Source organism: Penicillium subrubescens (assembly GCF_028828155.1).
Source record: "Penicillium subrubescens strain IBT 31985 chromosome Unknown utg000010l_segment0_segment0, whole genome shotgun sequence".
NCBI classification, from domain to species: domain Eukaryota; kingdom Fungi; phylum Ascomycota; class Eurotiomycetes; order Eurotiales; family Aspergillaceae; genus Penicillium; species Penicillium subrubescens.
This window is the reverse complement of record NW_026643160.1, coordinates 1,610,321-1,631,084: the sequence shown is the minus strand read 5'-3', so window position 1 is coordinate 1,631,084 and position 20,764 is coordinate 1,610,321. Positions and strand designations below refer to the sequence as shown.

General features: G+C 48.9%; 8 protein-coding genes across 8 annotated transcripts; 4 read left to right on the top strand and 4 right to left on the bottom strand.

The window, feature by feature from the left end:
• Positions 1–61: 61 nt before the first annotated feature.
• N7473_011756 (Zn(II)2Cys6 transcription factor domain-containing protein) lies at positions 62–1,878 on the bottom strand (the record flags this gene model as incomplete). Its single annotated transcript, XM_057157695.1, has 4 exons — positions 62–856; positions 912–986; positions 1,036–1,646; positions 1,701–1,878. 4 exons carry the CDS (start codon positions 1,876–1,878, stop codon positions 62–64), a joined length of 1,659 nt encoding a protein of 552 aa, XP_057003545.1.
• A 735-nt stretch (positions 1,879–2,613) lies between these two features.
• On the top strand, positions 2,614–3,208 carry N7473_011755 (uncharacterized protein; the record flags this gene model as incomplete). Its single annotated transcript, XM_057157694.1, has 4 exons — positions 2,614–2,727; positions 2,794–2,877; positions 2,899–2,993; positions 3,055–3,208. The coding sequence occupies 4 exons, from the start codon at positions 2,614–2,616 to the stop codon at positions 3,206–3,208; spliced, it is 447 nt and encodes a 148-aa protein (XP_057003544.1).
• A 1,815-nt stretch (positions 3,209–5,023) lies between these two features.
• Positions 5,024–6,856, bottom strand: N7473_011754 (alkyl/aryl-sulfatase; the record flags this gene model as incomplete). Its single annotated transcript, XM_057157693.1, has 1 exon — positions 5,024–6,856. The coding sequence occupies one exon, from the start codon at positions 6,854–6,856 to the stop codon at positions 5,024–5,026; it is 1,833 nt and encodes a 610-aa protein (XP_057003543.1).
• Positions 6,857–7,334: 478 nt separating this feature from the next.
• Positions 7,335–9,061, bottom strand: N7473_011753 (MFS general substrate transporter; the record flags this gene model as incomplete). Its single annotated transcript, XM_057157692.1, has 6 exons — positions 7,335–7,604; positions 7,662–7,754; positions 7,807–8,304; positions 8,354–8,566; positions 8,626–8,751; positions 8,804–9,061. The coding sequence occupies 6 exons, from the start codon at positions 9,059–9,061 to the stop codon at positions 7,335–7,337; spliced, it is 1,458 nt and encodes a 485-aa protein (XP_057003542.1).
• Positions 9,062–9,881: 820 nt separating this feature from the next.
• On the top strand, positions 9,882–11,140 carry N7473_011752 (TauD/TfdA dioxygenase family protein; the record flags this gene model as incomplete). Its single annotated transcript, XM_057157691.1, has 5 exons — positions 9,882–10,050; positions 10,113–10,630; positions 10,683–10,731; positions 10,785–10,916; positions 10,965–11,140. The coding sequence occupies 5 exons, from the start codon at positions 9,882–9,884 to the stop codon at positions 11,138–11,140; spliced, it is 1,044 nt and encodes a 347-aa protein (XP_057003541.1).
• Positions 11,141–11,312: 172 nt separating this feature from the next.
• N7473_011751 (fungal specific transcription factor domain-containing protein) lies at positions 11,313–13,272 on the bottom strand (the record flags this gene model as incomplete). Its single annotated transcript, XM_057157690.1, has 3 exons — positions 11,313–11,820; positions 11,877–13,219; positions 13,270–13,272. The coding sequence occupies 3 exons, from the start codon at positions 13,270–13,272 to the stop codon at positions 11,313–11,315; spliced, it is 1,854 nt and encodes a 617-aa protein (XP_057003540.1).
• A 971-nt stretch (positions 13,273–14,243) lies between these two features.
• N7473_011750 (hybrid sensor histidine kinase/response regulator) lies at positions 14,244–18,503 on the top strand. Its single transcript, XM_057157689.1, has 6 exons — positions 14,244–14,411; positions 14,477–15,655; positions 15,714–16,442; positions 16,494–17,540; positions 17,596–18,002; positions 18,065–18,503. Exons 1-6 carry the CDS (start codon positions 14,320–14,322, stop codon positions 18,274–18,276), a joined length of 3,666 nt encoding a protein of 1,221 aa, XP_057003539.1. The 5' UTR covers positions 14,244–14,319; the 3' UTR covers positions 18,277–18,503.
• Positions 18,504–19,109: 606 nt separating this feature from the next.
• On the top strand, positions 19,110–20,153 carry N7473_011749 (uncharacterized protein; the record flags this gene model as incomplete). Its single annotated transcript, XM_057157688.1, has 1 exon — positions 19,110–20,153. The coding sequence occupies one exon, from the start codon at positions 19,110–19,112 to the stop codon at positions 20,151–20,153; it is 1,044 nt and encodes a 347-aa protein (XP_057003538.1).
• Between the last annotated feature and the right edge of the window lie 611 nt (positions 20,154–20,764).

Genomic DNA, 20,764 nt, shown 5'->3' with positions numbered 1-20,764 from the left:
GGCGAATTTTGTAACGTTAGAGTTGTGCTTATAGATAGCGTGTATCGTTAGATTTATGGTCTTAGAAATCCACCCTTCCCATATTTCTCGAGAAAAGGGAACGCACCTTCACACTTTGACGTGGCATATTCTCCCTCCGGCCAAGCTCAAAACCGTGCAAGTCTGCAACAACGGATATTACAGCCTCAAGCCACGGCTTAATCTGACCACTATCTTGACTCAAATGAAGATAGGCAACATTGAGTGGGAATATGAGCATAAATGCCCCGGAGCTCTGACGGAACGCGTGAAGATGATAGTCTGCCATTCGGCATATCTCGACGGCAACATCATGTCTGTTCCCTTCCATGGGCAGAAGGGGATCACTGATTGGGATATCGGAAGAAGGCATGTCAATTTGTACACCCACCACCTCAAGGGCTCTGGTAGCTATCAATCGGATCACGTTGTAACTCATCAGCTCTGCAGCACGATGGGGACTGGTAAACCAGATGATGCTTTTGAACGGGCTCGGGGGTAGACGCAGAGATGTCTCGTGGTCGAGGTCCGCGGGTGAGATCAGGGATGTGGAACTGGGAAATTTATGCTCCCAGTCCCAGCGCCAGGAATAGAGTGCTTCCAGTGTTGCAAGGACTCGCGAGCAGAAGGATCCCTTGAACTTTTCCATTCCCGACTCATTCGAGTTCCACTTTAATATCCTGTCGGCATCTTCCGTAATCCCAGGAAGATCGCACAGGAAATCGTGAAGCTCGTCTGAGGGCGTTCTGGTGGTTAAGTCGCACTTGGCCCAGGGGATGGTTTTCCATTCTGGAGATTCAAGAAAGCAATGCTTTCGTTCGACGAGGTATCCAACGGCCTGCAGTATTTAGTATAAGCTCCTTCAATCTCAAGCTCGACATCATTTGACTCACAAAACATGGCCTTAGAGTCGGAAGTAACGCCAATGAAACGCCCGATTGGTGACGATATGGGCCTCTCATGGCTGTCTGAATTAAGTTAGCAGATGTGAAAGAGCAAAGAAACATAAATGTTTACCAGTCGTGCCAAGCCCTTATAATGATGCAGCCACCCTGTGGGCTGCGTGAAAGTCACCATCTCGTAGATGGACATACAAATAATTGAAACTATCAAATCATCCTCTAAGACGAGATTCGGGTCTTCCAAATCTGAACGAAGAGCCCGGAGCGCTCTGGAGTAGAAGCCCGCGCCCTTTCGCATCAGTTCACTGTTGTGATTGACCTTTGCAAAATAGGTTGTAGCCAGTGCACGGACCGACGTAAAAGATAGTGCGGCTTGGTCTTCTGTGCGTGAAAACAGTCTTTCGATCCACGATGCCGCCTGTGATGAGCTTGCATCATCATGCCAGGTGAACAATCTGCTCACCAAATGCGATGTGAAGATACTGTGCTCGTTCCATGCTGGATTGACTGATATGGGCATCACCGGTAGCTCGAGGACTGAGCCTTCCGAGCTCGGGCTGGCAGTGCTAGCACTGGGACGTAGGCTGGGCCCATTATTCCTTTTAGGTTTCAGCGACTCTTTGCCTGTCAATTGGCTTGTTACATCGACAAACTCGGCAAACTGTACATAGCCTTCGCATTCATAGCCGGCTTTTCGACAGCGCTCGCAGCCTGGCTTTGCTTCGTCTAAGTCATGTCAGCACAGCTTGGAGACGAGGATGGGGCATAATATGATCGCACCGCATTTGACTCTTCGGCGCCGACAGGTCTTGCAGCCCTTGCTACGACCACCAACACCTACCATTTCCTCGTCAGCGTAAAGGCCGAGGCGGGTGGCTTGGTACTTGCAGAAGCATCGAGGGATACGAGATCGCGCATTGGGACAATCTGCTGGTGGGTCAAAGTGGGGGCGAATCATGGGCCTTCTAGATCGGCTACATCGGGCCCTGATAAGGTTAGATTCTTTATAAAGCATGGCAACAAGATGACTGAGATGAGGAGCTTTATCAAATGTGTTAGGCGGGGAGGAAAAGTTGAGAATTCGGTTACTGAGAAGCAAAAGTGGGCTGATAATTTGCAGTGTCGTGTTAGATGTTTGTGGCCACTATTCCTCACCTTACAAGGGCATCCAGAATCTTAGAGTAGTAAATGACTTTTTTTTACTCGAACAGGTTGATTGTGGTGTGTAGAATGAGGAAAGCCAGAATGAATACTTTCCCTTTGTGTAGAGGGAAATTCCAGACCCAGTGACCAACATCCTCCACCTTCTTTCCATGTTTCCTTCTGCCCACTTCCCTTCTCCTTCCCGAACTCTCTCACCCATCTCCATTTCCTGACTTCTCATTACCTTTTCTTCCAACACCCCAAACCTCAGCCACCTCGCAAAGTTCTTTGGGTCCTCCGCCTCTCCGCATTTCACTGACAGCTGTGGCTGAGAGGAAATCAAGGTGCAGCCAACGCAGCCGGGCCTTCCAGGCCTGACTCTCCCATTAGACTACACCCCTGACACCAAGGTAAGGTGGACTGACTGGTCATGCAATATGGGGGGATGTGTAGTTGACCGGCTTTTCTTCTCGAAAACAGATCATGTTTCTTAGTGGTGTCGACGCAATAATGGTGAAAGAAGGAGCTTGCAAGTATGTGGCTGGACTGAATGCCGCCCATCCTTGTTGTTAACTTGATGAATAGTCGGTTCCATACACTTCGAGAGCTAGTCATGATTAGATGGATCAACTCCATTGCCGAGAAGAAGAACTGGCATGAAAATGTTTGTACTCATACAGAACTACCACAAGACCTTGACCGAATCTCACACATCACTCTTTAAATCCAGATCTCAAACGCTACGTGGGTTCACCAGTCCAAACAGTCATTCAAAAGCAACGAGAAGGATGTTACTGAATCTATGATCAAATGGGTGATTGATGAATATCGCTAGCGGGCGTTTCTTTTCAAGCAGTCGGGACTCACGCTCGTTTTCGACGCTATCATAAAGTCCGACGCCGTGATTTCGAGCGAGCTTCACCAGAAGTTGTAGGCGCTGGCTCTACCACTCGAGGAAACGAGGGACATGAGCCAGTCATCCAACAGCCAGAAGATCGTTGATCCAGACAAGACACCCCTTGGCCTACGGCGTCACGAGAGTGGTTCAGAACGAGGTTATCAACATGGATGACTGCCTCAAATCGATCGGACGAGGAGCTCCTCTGTCCTTGCATGAGGCGGATCCTCTCGCCGCACCAGAATAAATTAATCAAAGATCCAAAACCACACCCGAATGTCCAGGACCACCACAACCACCACCGAGGGTCGACCCATGTGGCAGCCCACCGGAACTTTCGCCCTACAGGTGGTGTGATGAGAAGTTCAATTTCTACCCAGTGACTTGTCACTACACCAGGATCGATGGCGTATCACATCTTACGTCAATGACTTGCACCCCGCCCATCATCGAGAGCTCTATACCGTAATAGAAGAGATCATCAATCAGTGTGTGCAGCCATGGAATGAGTGTCTGGCAGGACCGCCAGATGGAGTCGCATTCCACTTCGACGAGTTGTATTCCAGCCTCCGTTGAGAAATGTAGGGTACCAGAAGGCTTCTTTGACAACAGGGCATTGGACTGGATTGAGTGGAAAGTTGACAGGTGGAGAAAACGTCGATCTATCAAGCTCCCCGAGCCCGCCGAATTCGATAGCTCCAAATTTCCCCGACCAAAGCTCGATCTGGTTCAGTAGTCTGGGCCCACTGAGATTCAAGTTCTCGTTCGGCTAGAAACTGTTTCTCTTAACCCAGCGAAAGTCGGAGCAAAATCACACCTGGTCATCAAGAAAGATTGGCATTTACAAGGGCACATGGTGTGTCTTGCAAACCGAGCTTCCTTCTGCATGGCTCTCGGCAACACTAACTCCGATAGAACGAGCATATCTGTGCAACTGCCGTTTACTGCTACGGTCATGAGGATGTTGAGTTCTATTGCCTGCAGTTTCGGCAGCGATCCGATGAAAAACAGGGACTGTTCTCAATAGCGAACATACGAGCATCAACCAATCTGGGCCGATATTTGCCGAGAGGTATTTTGGTATCAGATGAAGCAGCAAAAGATTACTGTCTTCAGCGCCTCGGAAATGTCCCACTTCATGAGGGCCGACTCTTGGCTTTCCCAAACACTTTGGAGATGCGAAGCCTATACTCCATAAAGGATCAATTAGAGCCCGGCTGCTGCAAGATTCTCACCCTTTCGCTCGTCGACCCACACATGCGCATCCTATCTACCGCCAACGTTCCTCCCTAGCAAGTGGAATGGTGGACACCCAGACAACGACTGATCAACGTGTTTCTGCAATCGAAGCTCCCCCAGGAACTCGTGGATATGGTGCAAAATTATCTCGTTGAGCCAAGAGATGGCCCTTTGTCTCCGGAGGAACACAGTTCGCTCATGAACGACTTTAAGGCAAGAAGAGTTGTGGAGACGAACCAACGGCAGAATTTTGGACTTCCCCAAACGCATAAGTGGTGGCGTGATTGGTGCGAGCCTGACGGGGAAGGTACTTGGGTCTTTTGATTCACTTTATCATGATATTTATCATGATATTGATATATGTACGCGTTCCGTCACACATTCTAACAACATCAATATGGCTATGTTATATGAGTCGTCACAGATATGGGATACAAGGCGATGATTTTCTAGACGAGAATTGTGGAGATTGATGGAATGATATTTCTTAGAATCCTCCCAGAAACAATATGACTTAACTCAATCCTCCAAATTGCATTTTCTGCCTTGTAGATGAGATCTGCTAACTAAATATACATTCTTACCTGAAATTCCAGTTCCGCACCCATTAGTACATGAGACAGCAAACGTGAAGAACTTCAACAGGCAGTATGAAGGTAGTACGACAAGACAATGATGCCACTACTCCCTATCCGTATCGAGTCTAAAGTCAGATCAAGTCAATTTGGGAAACGATATTCTTTGGCACCATAAACTGCTCAATAATCCAGGTCTCCTTCTTCACCAGTAAAATTCGGACCAACCTCCATCGCTTGTTGAAAATCTATAAACGCATCTGCCCGGGCTTCTCAGAGCCCTCCATCAATGACAGAAGCTTGTTGATCAAGTCCACGTCTCCTTCATACGAGGTACCCTCCAGATTGCCCCGACTCAAAACTTGCAAGAGCTCAAGTCTCGTCAAGTGCACAGTCAGATTCGCTTCACCGTGGATGCCCTCATTACTGTCAGCTTCTCTATAAGTCAAGGCTCCATTGCTAATATTCACCCGCCACCATCGCTGGTCGTCTGTCAGGTGGAAGTGAATGGAGAAACACTCTTCAGCTGCCTTGATTCCATCCAACCGAATGGACAACAAAGTGAGCCATTGTTCAACACTTTGCTCCGGTCTCAGTCCTGTACTCATGCTCTGTCGAGGGTCGGGTCTGTTTCCTGCAAGCAAGGCCAGAGCACCGGTGAGATAGAAATTGCGCCAAGTGCCATTCTCCGAGCCATGACCGAGTTTTGTGAAGACGGACGCTAATGCTGTCTTTGCACCAGTATGTGATGGGTCGAATGTGACGGCATGGTCCAACAGTGTCGCTGCGAATCGCATATCGCCGTCTTCGGCAAAGCTTTTTGCTTTTTGCACGACCTCTTCAATTCCGCCCATGCACTCGACATATCTTTTGGCACTTTGCTTTGGCGGATGTTCCCAGAGATGAGCGGGGTTCCCGTCAAACCAGCCCAGGTACCGTTGGTAAATGCCTTTGACATTGTGACTAACAGATCCATAGAATCCCTGCGCAAACCATGACTTCTGCAGTGAAGGTGGCAGACTTAGGTGCTCCGCGATTTCAATGCCTGTCATGCCGTGATTCATCAGTCGAACCGTTTGGTCGTGGATATAGGCATACAGGTCTCGCTGATCCCCGATAAACTTTGCGATATCTTCATGGCCCCAGGTCGGCCAAGCATGACCAGCCAGCATCACATCTGATTCCTTTCCAAAGAGAACTAGAGACTCATCCAGATATTGAGACCAAGCTTTCGCATCCCGGACTTGAGCTCCACGCAAGGTGATGATGTTGTGTAGAGAATGCACTGCGCATTCGGCGATGTACAAAGCTCGGTGATCCGGGAAATAAAAGTTCATCTCTGAAGGAGCTTCCGACTCGGGCACCATTTGGAATACGATTCGTACCCCATCGACCACACGTTCTTCGCCGGTTTTATAAATGATCGTGTTTGGTGGGACCAAGGAATTGACACCGCTAGGAACACACATTCCAAGCCCACAACCAATTTGCCCAGCTGGGCCCTTTGGAAGCCGATTACCATACATGTATCCGGCACGCCGACGCATTGCATTTCCAAGATACAGGTTTTCACTGGTTGCCTCCTCCATAAAGCCTTCGGGGGCGATCAGCGGAATAGAGTGGGACTTCGCGACCGGGAGTATCCCTTGAGCACCACCAAAGTGATCAATATGCGAGTGGGAATAGATGACCGCGGTCACTTTGCGATCACCACGGTGCTTTCTATACAGTGCCAGGGCCGCGGCAGCAGTTTCCACCGAGGTCAGAGGATCGATAACAATGACACCCTCCTTTCCTTCGACGATCGTCATGTTGGACAGATCTAATCCACGGACTTGGTAGATACCATTGGTCGACTTGAATAGTCCTTGAATGCTGAGCAATTGACCCTGTCGCCAGAGTTTCGAGTTGGCCGTTGGAGGACACTCTTCGGCGAGGAAGTTGTATTCATCATTATTCCACACGACCCGGCCGTCGGCAGAGCGAATGATGCAAGGATCAAGGGCGCCAATGAAACCCCGCTTTGCATTTTCAAAGTCGGTTGTGTCGGCGAAGGAAGGTTGGAATTGTTGGGTTGCCATGACTGGGTATGAGGTTTGTTAAGGATGTACTAAAGGTACGGGTCAAAGCAAGGAAGGTTGGCTACACTTATATATTTTCAGGCCAATGGACGGAGCATCATCGCCGACCTTCCGTTAATTCGCCATCGCGACATCTACTCCATTTTGCCTAGTTCATACGGGCTCCACTTAGTCTTTTATTCAAACCATGTACGCCATTATCCTAGGTCTCCGTCTACGTTTATTGGTAAACTCCGACTGCCGATGGGCGTGTGGCAGTGTGCTAGTCTCCATCAGCTAGCCTAAGCGGCTGCGGGGGCGAATTAACCTCTTTAGGAAGTGGTTTCGTGGTCAGCCGAGGTCACGCAAGAACAAACTATCTAAGAGTCCGAGGCAAAGCAAACTTCATTCTATTGAGGTCAATGTTTCGTGATTCTCAAAGTTAATTGTGGTTCACAGCCCGAGCGCAATCTCTCCGCCATCGTCTCCCTCCGCTAATTTAGTAGGTATACCTGAACCCTGGAAGGTTTGCAATGACGATCTCACCACGAGCCATCTTTCGGTTCAGAATATAGAAGCGAATTGACAAGAGCGAGACCAGAATGATTACCAGACAAGATAGTCCTACACAGGTCAGAATGCCCGGGTGGTAGAATGGCGCATCTTGCGATCGGTATACTAAAGATCCAGTCATGCCGCCTGAAGCACCCAATCCGACGAAAATAGCGCTGCAAATGGCTCGTTTCCATTGGCCTCGAATGTTGTTTGCCTAAAAATTCCACGTCAGACCGGGAAGCGTCTTCGTATGGCTTTTATAAACACTCACCTGGTATGCCATTGCCGCAGGGACGTTTGAATTCGCGCCCATGGTGGTCAAAAAGGCGCCCAATAGACGAGTCCCATTGTTGGTTGTGAATCCCTGGTTGAAAGTCAGCTCAGATACCCTTCTTTCGTTTTGAGACGACACTGACCATCAAGGGCAGACCAATTATGGTGAGTATCGCGTTAAAAATCAAAATTGGGCCACGGAGGTGATATTTATCTCCAATCCATGATGTGGCGAACATGAGAATTCCAGCTGCAGCATAGGGAGGCGCAAACAAACACAGCGAAGCCCCCATGGAGAAACCCATTCCCTGGCGATAAATAATTGGCAAGAAGTAGGATATGGCGTAGGCAGTGGTAGTGGTAGAATAATAGATGAAGCCGAAAGCCCAAATGTTTATGTCCAGCCCAGCACTGAGGTATTTCTTTAGGTTGAAGGGTTCAATGGTAACATCGGCTCGATCCTTGGTGATTCGTCGGATGATGAATTCGTATTCGCCCTCTGACAAGAACTTTTGCTTGTTGTTTTTCATGCGATCAGGGAAGTCGATGAGAACGAAATAGCCAATGATGGCCACGACACAGGTAAGAAGTCCCTGGATAACATAGATCCAACGCCACGCAGTGAGGCCTCCAAGTCCGTGCTGTAACATGTCAGCTCGTTCCGCGGTGATTTATGAGCTCACTACTTACCATGAAGGTGATACCATAGGACAGGATTCCGGTAAAGGCTGAAGCCACACATCCAAGAAGGTAGAAAATGGCATATCGCTTCTGAATGTCATATCTTGTGTACCAAGTGGATATCAAGTATACCGCCGCAGGGAAGAAGCCTGCCTCCAGAGCACCAATGATCACGCGGATACCTACCATTTCAGTCCATTTCTTGATAAAGCCCGCAGATAGCTAAATCTGTTAGTAGAGTGCCCCGGATTTTAAAGTGGATACTGTCAGACAGGACTTACCATGACAACTCCCCACAGAAAACAAACTCCCGAGAGATACCGGGTTGGACCGATCTTACGAACTAGAATGGGGCCGAATATCTGCAAACAGATGTAAGGAGGGAAAAAGGCTACCGCGATTGTGCTCTAGAATGATGTTAGTCTCGCCCTCGAGTGGAACTGTACCCAGCAAGCCTACATATTGCGTTCCCCTGAGCTTCAGCTCCTTTTCCATTCCAGCCACAGATGCAGTACCCAGGTTTCCCCGGTCGATAAGAGAAACCGTGTGGAGAAATCCAAGCATCACTATCAGACGAGCATCGATGCGACGAATAATCTTGCGCTGCTCCCGATAAGAGTAGACTGGGTCATCGTCGATGTTGTTCAACATCGGCTTCTGAGACTCGACAGGCTCAACCTGAGCCTCCGAGATCTTTGAGTCCTCTACTGTGGTCATAATGAAATCAAGAGTCAAAAATCACAAAAGAGTTTGATTCATTCAGAAAGATGAGATATGGTCCTCGACAGGTAAATATAGGGGACATCGCTTGCTATACTCAAGGCCAAGATGGTGAAAGACAAAGCGGTTATGTTGCAATACGTGCTCTTCGCCAACACAACCGATCTTAGCGAGAGTTGGTGTGGATTTTGCGGGGAAGTTGATGAAGCTATGAAGCTCCAAGCTTGGATTTAGATTATGATAGTTACCATTGGTTGATTGAAAGTCTATTGACCCGCACTGCGGCGGGGATGGCGTTTCGGCCCATCGGCGTTAAGCTTGCTCACAGTCAAAATTTCTGCTATCGCCGATTTCCCGCGCCGCTTGGCTCAATATGAGTTTGAGGATGGAATAATAGACATTTTCCTGGGGAAGTCAATTGAACACATGATTCTGGGGATCCGCAGGCCGTTCAATCCATTCGTCTACAAAGGCATAGGAGAGTCTCCCGCATCAATTCAAGAGCATACCTCGGCGGCAATGACACACAAAGGGAATATGTTCTCATGAGTCCTTCGAGCTGATCTTCTCTGATGTGGAGCAATTCGCCCAGCACTTCTGCGTAACGCCGAAAGCCCGAAGGGAGACAACCATCACGATCCACTACCTTTCTCTTTGCGCTTCAAGATAATAAAAAGCCATCAGATTCGCAATATGAAGGTCAACTCACGACATCAAGTTTGGCTCGAGATTCAACTTCTTCGGTGTCCTTTCCAATTGATATATTTAGAGTGATACTCCAGAGCACTTTTATCCGACAACACATTGACCAGTCACGATGCATCCTCCGGCACGTCAACACTCAACAGGCTCACTGGATCAATTTGATCCGGTGATGGTAACTCCGGTCATCGGAAACGAGTTTACCAAAGGGAGCTGCAACATTGTCGATGACATCCTGCGCGCTCCAGATGCCGACAAGCGCATTCGTGATTTGGCCATCATGAGTATGGAGCACTCAACCCCCTGATAACAAGACAGCTAATAACTGGAAACAAAAATCTAACAGTCGCTGAGCGAGGTGTTGTCTTCTTCCGCGCTCAAGACAACCTTACCAATGATCTCCAAAAGGAATTGGTCCTCCGCATGGGTCAATTGACTGGTCGCCCATCAGACCATGGCCTGCACATCCACCCAGTTACCAATGATGCTCGCGAGTTCGGTGACCCAGACCCTGCGATCAGCACCATCAACTCCGAAGGACGCAAGAAGTTGTACAAAGGATCCAACTACACCAAGATGGCAGCTGTTTGGCACAGCGATATTTCATTCGAGCCAGCCCCGGCTGACTTCTCGTCGCTGCGGCTAGTACAGTTGCCGAAGACTGGCGGTGACACCCTTTGGGCATCGGGATACGAGGTCTACGATCGAATCAGCAAGCCTTATCAGAAGTTCCTGGAAACTTTGACTGCGACTCACGACGGCGAGGGTTTCAGGCGCATGGCTCAGTCTGGTAAATTCCAGATCTATGATAAAGAGAGAGGATCGCCTAAGAATGTTGGTGGGGACCTTTATGCAGTTCACCCTGTGAGTTTATCTGATTTTTTACTTCGGAGTTGCTCGACTGATGGAAATGCAGGTTGTGCGAACCAACCCTATTACAGGCTGGAAATCCATTTTCCCAATTGGTAAATATTCACGTCTTCACACAACGAAGCCCGGACGCTGATCCACTTACTAGGCTCGTTCCCCTCTTGCATTAATGGTCTCAACCGACGAGAGAGCGCAAATATGCTGCAGTGGTTCCATGACCTTATCACTTATGGCCACGATCTCCAGGTCCGCTTCAAGTGGAACTCGCCTAACGACATAGGTAAGTACAAGTCTCTATCTCAAATGGATTTCAGCTAACGGCCACTAGCTATTTGGGACAACCGCAGTGTCTTCCACACCGCAACAGGCGACCACGAAGGCTTTGGACCACGCAGTGGAAACCGAGCGGTCGGTGTTGGCGAAGTTCCTTACTTTGATCCTGAGAGCAAGTCGCGTCGGGAGGACTTGGGTATCGTGGAGGACCTTGCTCCTTGCCATTTGTAGACAATACAAATCAGTTATAGGAGTCTTCGATATGAATGTAGGGAATCGAGAACTACCGTGATGATATAGCTTGAATTATTCAAATTTTTGGGACAAGATATCTGTAAAAGTGTAATTCGTGTCTTTTATGACTACCATTTTGATTAGAATTTGCTTCGCCAAGCCAGGTAGATCAAGACCGCCATCCAAAACCATCAAAGGTAGGCAGATTAAATGCATCAGCAGCCCAGAAATCCTCTGTGAAGATGCCATGAAAAGGAAGGACGCCATCCATATCATTGCCGCACATATCGCCTTGTAAGTTGAGAATTTCGTGAAGATCCGAGAACATGTCTGCGTTGATCGAGTCAAACCGCTGGGTAGTTGTCTCAGGGAGAGTATTATCTTGCAATGGCTGCGTCTGAGGGCCTGGTCCTGGAAGTGGTTCCGTAGAAATGGCTGTCTCTGGCATCAGTCCGTGGTCTGTTCTTGGTGTGGGCAATCCGCCTTGGTTTGCTTGTCGTGGTACAGAGGCCTCTTGAACGTAATCCATTGCTCGGTTAATGATTGTCTCGAGTCCATCGCGGTATGTTTTCAGACGCGGATTATGCTCTGCCATGAGAAATAGCGCCGAAGAGCAGGCACGTAAATCGTTGGATACCGCGGGTGTCCACAAACCTGGAGACCGGAATAAACAATAGCTTTTATCATATTAGCTTTCAATCGTCGTCTCTCAACCCATTTTAGGGCGACCTACCACATTGTGATGCCAGCCATGAAAACCGAGTTCACGAGTAGGAAGGAAGATCCAGAAGATGTCTCCCGCTGCCTAAGCTTCTTGAAGAACTGACACATTTGGCCCGATGCAAAGAGACAGGTTCCTATCAAGCTATCTTGTGGATGCAAGAAACTGAGGAACGGCTGAAGTAGAATTCGAATCGAGTTGTTCCAATGCATATGCAGAAAGTCGCCTTCGTCCACATCAAGCGCTGCTAACGTGGCTTTGAATTCTTGCAGTGATGACAGCAAGGGATGAATCTCTGAGGTAAGGGCAGAAATCTGTGCGTCAACGCGGTAGATGCGCGTGTGAATCCGAGACACGATCCTTTGCAACTGAATCGAAGCGATAAATCTTCCAAGCGTTCCCTTGTGCGGCCTCCCACGGCCAACCGCCCGGTTTTGTAGGATCCTTTCAATCGCGGTGTCATTGGTGATGGAATCATCGATATTGGAAGGAGGGGCCGCATCGATTTCCTCTTCTGCAACGCTGAATGGTCTGCCCAGAGACCACGCTGTATATCTCTCGATAATATAAACACTCCAGAAAAGACGTCGTCGCAATTCTGTCTCGTGTTGTGATAGTCTTCGATAGCTTGTTTCTCTATGAAACCCGAAGTCCAAGCAGGTTCTCATAGCCAGACCAATCATATACCAAACACTTGAGTTGGAGGTGGTTCGTAGATTGTATAAAACAAGTAGCAACATTGCCTCAATACTAGCGATAGAGATTGACTCTCTTAGAGTAGGATCAAAATCCAACGCAGTCAGAAGAAATTGATTCGGCAAAGTTGAGTTATCACCGTCTATCGTTTGACGAATTGCGCTTCCGATCGCATAAACCATGAATAATTTGAATCGTCCAAATTGCGCCTCGGGCGTATTATTAGGCGATTCATGCCTCTTCGCATGCAATTTCAGGATCTCCGTACGATCGAGAAACGGGAGTCTCACATGCATATTCAGGAAATAGGCATCGAGAATTTGGGACCCTATTGCATCGTCTGGTGGCGCGGCCTTGGCCTGCACGGTCTCTTGCAGTGCTTCTGGTTGTTGGTTGTTGCCAATGATTGGCAATAGCCTAGACCCGACCGAGTTATGGACAATTCGACTGACATTCTCAGCCATAGAAAGCCCTGACGATGGTCCCAGATATGCCGGTTCGCCATTTCCATCGTGACCCAGTGTAAGAAAGCGAACCACACCCTTGAGATGTGCCTTTCTCGCGATGGAGGCTTGTGGGCTCTTTTGTTGGGGCGCTGTAGGAACGCACCGGGGTTCCTCTCCAGTGTCAGGTACTGTTCCCTCCAACGCAGTGGCCAGCTGGGCTTCTAGAATCTCGATCCTATGGACAAGCGCCCCTTTCGACATACCATGGTGCCATGACGGCGCGCTTTCGGACCGCGAACAGGGTTGATTGGCTGATTCACAGTTTGAGCACGTGGGGGACCCGACACATTTCTGTTTACGTCGGTGGCAGCGCCTACACGACTTCGGGATGCGCTTGCGGATTCTGAATTCTGGATCCATAGAGTTGGTGCATGATAGACTAGGGGGATTTGGCGCGAAAATAAAGCTTTTTCATCTTCCCCGCATCTTCTTAGTTAGGGCCGAGGTTCGCTTTATGGGCTTTGTGGGATTCAGTAATTGCGTTTGCAAAGCACGCCATACTTTAATTAGTACGGATGAAAATGGTATATGAACCACCACAACTTGACAATTTTATAGAGCTATGTATATGATCTGTTCAGGGTTGCTCAGATCTCTACTCCATCCAAGCCTCAACTTTGTTATTATGTCACGCATCAAAGAATATCGAAACCGTCCCCTGGTACCCGCTCATGCACTGCTAGGGTAGGTTTCAAGCAGTAGAGGGAGGGGTAAACAAACCAAGCCTATCAAACCGTGAGATTTGCTTCTAGCGTTTTCTCCATTGCCTTAGTTTGGAATTGCCAAGAGAATGAAGAACAGAACGAGGACCTATAAGAGCCTTTCAACAGTTTAGAACTTGGGCTGGAAAGCCTCTAGTAGACTCGGACGACATCTCCGTTCTGATCACAGGCTAAACGCTATCAAGAAATGATCAGAACAGTCATAGAACCACCGAGACTCTTCTCACCACGGTGACCACGCATAGTTGGGCGGCGCCTGGACCGCAACGGATCCCAACGTCCAAATCGGCTGATCTAGCCGAGGCCTTGTACAGTATAGTTTCCACCCATTCCGCCAATAGCATAGCGTCAGTGGGGGCCCGCGACGGAAAGCAGGTTTTTGGGCGTTTTTGACAAGTCGACTCGCTTGTGGCACGTTTCTCCGGGAATTTATCTCCCCTTCTTTTTGTATACCCTTCAAACATTCCATCTCACTCCGCAGTGTCACTCCACACATCAAAAATATACACCACCCTCTTTTTGTAGGAATGCATGGGACTCCAAGTCATGGATCAGCCGGGCTCTCTCGCCTTTCATCCGTCCACATGTAGTACTGAGCGCGAGAGAATCCGGGAATTATCCAGGTGAGAGGGGTTTATTGATGTTGATCTCCCCGCCGGTTTATTATTCGCTGACCGCTGCCGGGTAGGTACTACTGTGCCTTAGATCGCCCATTGACACTATCGACCCCGACCAACGATGATGATGATGATGATGATGGATTCGAGTGTGCTCAAAATTCCCCGCGGGGAGACGAACAGCAGTCGGTCGGCAATCTTTCTACCGATATTACTTTGACGGCACTGGCGCAACTGGGAGTACATCGTTTAGCGTGCAATCGGTCGTTTGTCTCCATAATCGACGGCGGTAATCAACACATCATCGCGGAAGCTACAGGATCGATGTCTCTACGAGATAAAGACAAGCATCTGCCCAATGACGGAATCTACCTTGGAACGCGAAGTTTAGACTTGATATGGGGGATATGCCCACATGCAATCAGTCTTTTCACGGGACGAGACATGTCTTACGCCATCGATAACGACAACATGACCGCCAATCGTACCCGCTATATTATCCGAGATCTTAAGCAAGAGGAAATTTTCAAAGACCGACCGTACGTGCGAGCATGGCCATATATGCGATTCTATGCGGAGGTACCGCTGTATAGTCCCTCCGGTTTCGTCCTGGGATCATACTGTGTGATTGATGATAAGCCTCGGACGATATTCAGCGAAGATGAAGTGAACACATTGAGAGAGGTTGCAGATGCTGTGGCTCGGCATTTAGAGCATGTTCGCATAGTCCACTGTCACCGTCGATCCGAGCGTCTGATCAAGGGATTAACGAATTTTGTGAAAGACCATGCAGACTTTGACCCGCGCGAAGTGTCGAATGATCACCGACTCGAAGCAATGGCCGTCGCATCCAACGTCAATACCTCGCCGCCAGATGATAGCCCGAGCCCTATGGAAGCCACATTCGACCAGCAGTTCGGCTTCGTGACGTCTTCCTCCACCAGCCTCTCGGAACAACCATCTCCGATGTTCTTTGCTGGCCCTGCGTCGGGGTCAACCGAGCCGTCATCTCTCAATTCCGACCGTCGTTCCTCCCCCGGAGAAGAGAAGTCCATTGATGAGGTTCTCAAATCCGGTTCTCAGCCGCTAGACGAGGTATCAAACAATGCCTCTCAACTTTCTCTGGCGGAAAGTACATCGTTGGGAGAACGTATCGAACGCATCTTCCAGAGGGCCAGTGTCTTGCTTAGGAAGTCAATGGACCTTGACGGCGTAGTTTTCCTCGATGCTGCCCGTACCAACCCTTCATTGTGAGTAGTCACCATCTCTTCATTGACCTTCTTGAAGATTTTGCTGACATTTAAGTAGTTTGCCTGCTGACGATCAAACTGGCTGGGAGCCCTTGCCCAAGACCGCTGTTCCTGAGTTTCCCATTGCACCATATCCTAGTCCCCTAGGCCGTTCTCCAACATCATCAAAGACATCGGAGTTGTGTTGCGATGTGTTAAGCAAGTCTTTGAAAGTACGAAAAGGCGAGACACTCGATTCCAAGGCCGATATCACGTTCCGTGAGGACCTTCTCAACTTGCTGGTCACTTCCTTTCCACAGGGTCAAATCTTCAACCTGGACGACTCTGTGGACAGCGACGATTACTTGTCTTACGAGTCCGGCCTGAATGATTCGGAGACCCAGAATAAACTGATGCAGATGGCCACGCGACAGCTCAGCCAAATCCTACCTGCCGCTAATTCGGTTCTGTTTTTCCCACTATGGGATCACAATAAATCCCGTTGGATGGCAGGTACCCTTGTTTGGACGCAAGACAACCACCGAGCTCTTGGCATTGAGGAACTTCACTACTTCAAGATCTTCGGTGATTCTATAGTCTCTGAAGTTTCTCGAGCGCATTGGGCGACAACCGAGAAGTCCAAATTTGACTTCATATCTTCGATCAGTCATGAGCTTCGATCGCCGCTCCATGGAATTTTGGCTAGTGCGGAACTCTTGCAGGCAACTTCCCTAGAGCCCGCGCAGGAGGAAATGCTCAAGATGATCGAAGCATCTGGGTTGACTTTGTTGGACACCACTGATCATTTGTGAGTATGTCCCAAAGCATGTTTCCCAATAAGGTGCTAATCAATTCACAGGCTTGAATTCTGCAAGATCAACAACCTGACTCAAGTCAAGATGTCTCGAAAGAAGAAGAGCAAAAGTGAAGAGTCCAGTCTGGTCTCCGACTTCCATCTTGGACAGTTAGTAGAAGAGGTTGCCGACATTTTGTATACGGGACAAAACGCCTCCGAAATTGTCTCCCAGACAGTGCAGACCTCTTCGCCCGATCGTACACGGACAAATCCATTCCCCCACGACAACCCGACAGAGATGTCCGTGGTTGTCCGGATTGAGCAGCGCAATTCTTGGCTCATTCGATCCTTGCCTGGGGCATGGCGGAGAATCGTGATGAACCTTCTTGGCAATGCCATCAAATGGACAAAGTCAGGATTTGTCGAAGTATCTTTGTCAAGGATGAGAAACCCGATCGAGCCGCGTACGCCAATTGCACATCTGTCAGTCACCGACACCGGCAGCGGTATTGCGCCCGACTTCCTTCGACACAAGCTATTCTCTCCATTTTCTCAAGAAGATTCCCTTTCTGAGGGAGTTGGGCTGGGCCTCAGCATCGTTCGTCAACTAGTCGCTTCGTTCAATGGTCATGTCAATGTTAGGAGTGAGGTTGGTATCGGAACACAAGTCGACGTCTACATTCCAGTGGATCTTGTTGACAGCCCAGAAGCAAGCCCAGCATCCTCTCCATCCCCTTTGAGGGCCCAAGGCGGCTCAGGGCCACCGTTACGGGCGTGCTTGGTCGCATTCAATGGATATCCGGATTTGCAAGAAACGCCAACTGGAATGCTGAGTGTTGAGTCAAAGAGAAAATTATCCATACAGAGCACACTTGCCGATGTATTCATGGCCCATTTCGGTTGGACTGTGTCTTTGGCGGAGTCTCTCGGCAAGGGAAAGGGAGATATTGCAGTGATTGAGGAGGCGGTTTTGAGAAAGGAAGCAGAAGGTCTTGAATCACTGGATCAACTGGCGTCGATGCATGGTTTCAGGTTCTTCATTGTGTTGGGAAGCAACGCTTCCTTCTTCGAAACTTTCCTCGCGCCGAATTTTGTTTGGGTCTCGCAGCCGTATGTTATTATCCCCCCACGGTGATTTCTGGAGTTACTGACAAAACGAAAATAGATTTGGACCGCAGAAGATTCAAAGCGCTATTCAAAAGATCCTCGACTTGGGCCCTTCCCGCCTTGAGTCTGCGCCAACCGCCACACCTCCGACTTCAATACTCCTCGGACCTCTGCTTTCCCGTCCTGAAGCTCAACCTTCTCCGACCCGCGACAATTTCCCCATGGCGATGCCGGTCTCTCCAGTGGCACGTCGCAATCTCGCGCCCTCCCACGCCCTTCCGATTAGCCCATCTCACGAGCCGCAGGATATCCACGTTCTCGTCGTCGATGACAACAACATCAACCTCAAGATCCTGGCCACCTTCATGCGCAAAATCGGCTGCAGCTACGATACAGCCTCGAATGGCCTAATTGCCCTAGAGAAGTACAAAGCCTCGGAACGGCGATTCGACTTTGTTCTCATGGGTTAGTCAATCCTCATCACCCTAACCTCAGATCCCCGGGCTCCAGCTGACGCCATATTTTAGATATCTCAATGCCTGTCATGGACGGCCTAGTTTCCACGAGCAAGATCCGCCAACATGAGAAAGAAAACGGCCTCAAACCTTCTTGCATCATGGCCATCACTGGTGTCGCCTCGGACGCTATGCAACAACAAGCCCTCGCAGCAGGGATTAACGACTATTTGATCAAGCCCCTTTCACTTCAAGAGTTGAAGAAGATTATGAGCATTACATGATACCATTTTAGTGCGTTTAGCGAATTCTAAGATCTTGATTTGAGACTCGGTGTTTTGGTGTCTTTGAGTTTCTTTTTTTCGATTAGTATTAATTTATATTGTGATCCCACAAATTCTAATGAAGAGATGTGAGGTTTATCAGACCAACTGTTGGGACTGAAACCCGTGTATGTACTTTGATACATCTTTGATGTCCTCCCTCTTGCTCGTTTGCTGGTTGTTAGTGCTCGCCGTTTGCTATATTACATTTAACAACCGGAAGAGTCCTTCCTGCCTTCTAGAAAATTATTGATTCTCGGAGATCAATTCGCTGTTTCTAGGAATTGTGGTAGGTTCTGGTACGTCCGTGGTAGACTTCCTCCGGCTCAGGCAGGCAAAGAGTGCCGGAATATTGCAGGAATATATCACTGAGATTTCAGGTAAATTCCCCAACCTTGATTGTCCTTAGGTTGGTTTTCCCCTAAGGCAGTAGGTAAGCTCCTGACTCCCCTTCCGACAGGTTCTTTCTTTTCAGCTTAGTTTCTCTTAGTGATGACTTCTGCCTTCTAGATACGACCCTTCTGCCTAGACGCCACTTGACGCACGTCGATCATTGCCACTTTTGTCAAATCCCAAACAGGAGAGCGAACTGCCCCAACCAAGCCCTTGCTTGCTTCTCACCCGACGTCTATATCTTCAAAGTCAAGCTTGATTTTAGATTCTTCCCTCCTCAACTCCAAATATCGAATCCTTGACTGATTCTGTTTCGGTGACTGATCGTTGCGATTTGGCGCCAGTTTGAACTCGTTTCCCCGCGCCCGAGGGTGTTATCGACTCTCTACATCCGCTCCGCTATGGCGTCACAGGTACAAACCGGTGTCTTCCAAACCATCGAGACGGTCGACAAAAACAAAATCATTATCAGAGATGAGCTTTACGGAGAGCATGTCATAGCCGAGCCCGTGCTCATAGAACTCCTCCAAAGCCCAGAGCTGTCGCGTCTAAAAGGCGTCTGTCAACATGGAGTAACAGGTCTCCTTGGCTTTGGCCCCAAAGTCACCCGCTTCGAGCACTCAGTCGGTGCATTCTTGCTCGTACGAAAGGTCGGCGCAAGTGTTGAGGAGCAGGTGGCTGCCCTTCTGCATGATATCAGCCATACTAGTCTCAGTCATGTTGTCGATTACGCGTTGTCTCAGCCCGGAGAAGACAGTTACCACGAGGTCCACAAGTCTCGATATCTGAAGACTACTCAACTACCTCAGATTCTCACTCGACATGACTTTGGAGATCTCAAAGCCCTTGACGAGGAACTATTCCCGTTGGTAGAACAGCCGTCGCCTCATTTGTGTGCCGACCGGCTGGACTACTCGCTCCGTGACTCACTCGCTTTTGGAAAATTCAGTCTGAAGAAGATTCACCAGGTCTTTGATTCATTGAAGGCAGCTCCAGATCCCACCTCTTCCAATCGTCTACTTGTCTTGGATAACCCCCAGCTCGCATTAGCTCTTGCTCGCGCGTACCTGGCCACCGATCGAGACGTCTGGTCAAATCGATCGCATGCAAATATTTACAAGAGGACAGGCCGAGTTATCAAAGAGTTGGTTGAATCCGGGCGCGTTAAGGAAGAAGCACTCTGGACTCTATCAGACGCTGATTTTTGGGTCTTGATGCGCCAGGAGGCAACCCCGGAGATTCTGAGTGAATTGGATAGGCTCGAGACAGAAGGCCTACCTGACGAGAACAGGCTACGGCTTCCTCGAGAAACCAGGATTAGATCGTTGGATCCAGATATCTGCCAAGGCACTCAAGGTGAGCCCTTGCCTTTGTCGGTCGTTCTTCCCGAGTGGGCTGCCGAGCGCCAGCAGTACATTCTTAGCCGTGAATCAACAAGAGAATAGTTGTCGCACAGGCTCAGCCTGAGCATTGCAATCAACTGTGATGGCTCAAGATATTTTTAAATCACGCTTTGAACCTACAAAGAATAGAGATTCTTCGTTTTGCATTGCTTTCCGTGGAGACTTGGGAATTTGTTTGCGGAAGTGTCTGAATGAGGGCACGAAATTCAACATTGCAAGGTGCGAAGTCATATGGAGCAGATTTCTTGTATGGTAGCTCTGATAGTTTAGTTATGAAGACAAAACCATCATAAATTCCCAATTTTCCAATTGGTACACATGGTATGGTCGAGCTGTACCACGTTGAAGGCAAATTTTGAGGACCGGCTCATAGAACGTGTAGCGGATAAGATATCTGAAAACCCGATTGACGCACGACCTATCAATGTGATCTATTGATCCAAGTCGATTGACTTTCAAAAGGGATCAGGAAACTGGAAGACTTGGAGGGCTCGAATTCAGTATGGTATCTCCCGCCGCTCCATTCTGTTTGCCATAGATATCATATCATATGACCCATGCCTAGGCCCCCTAGACTCCAAGATTTTTCTACTCCCTTCGTTCCTTTTCCTTCCTTCTACAATTCAGTGGCCGGTGATTTTCGCGATAAGAGA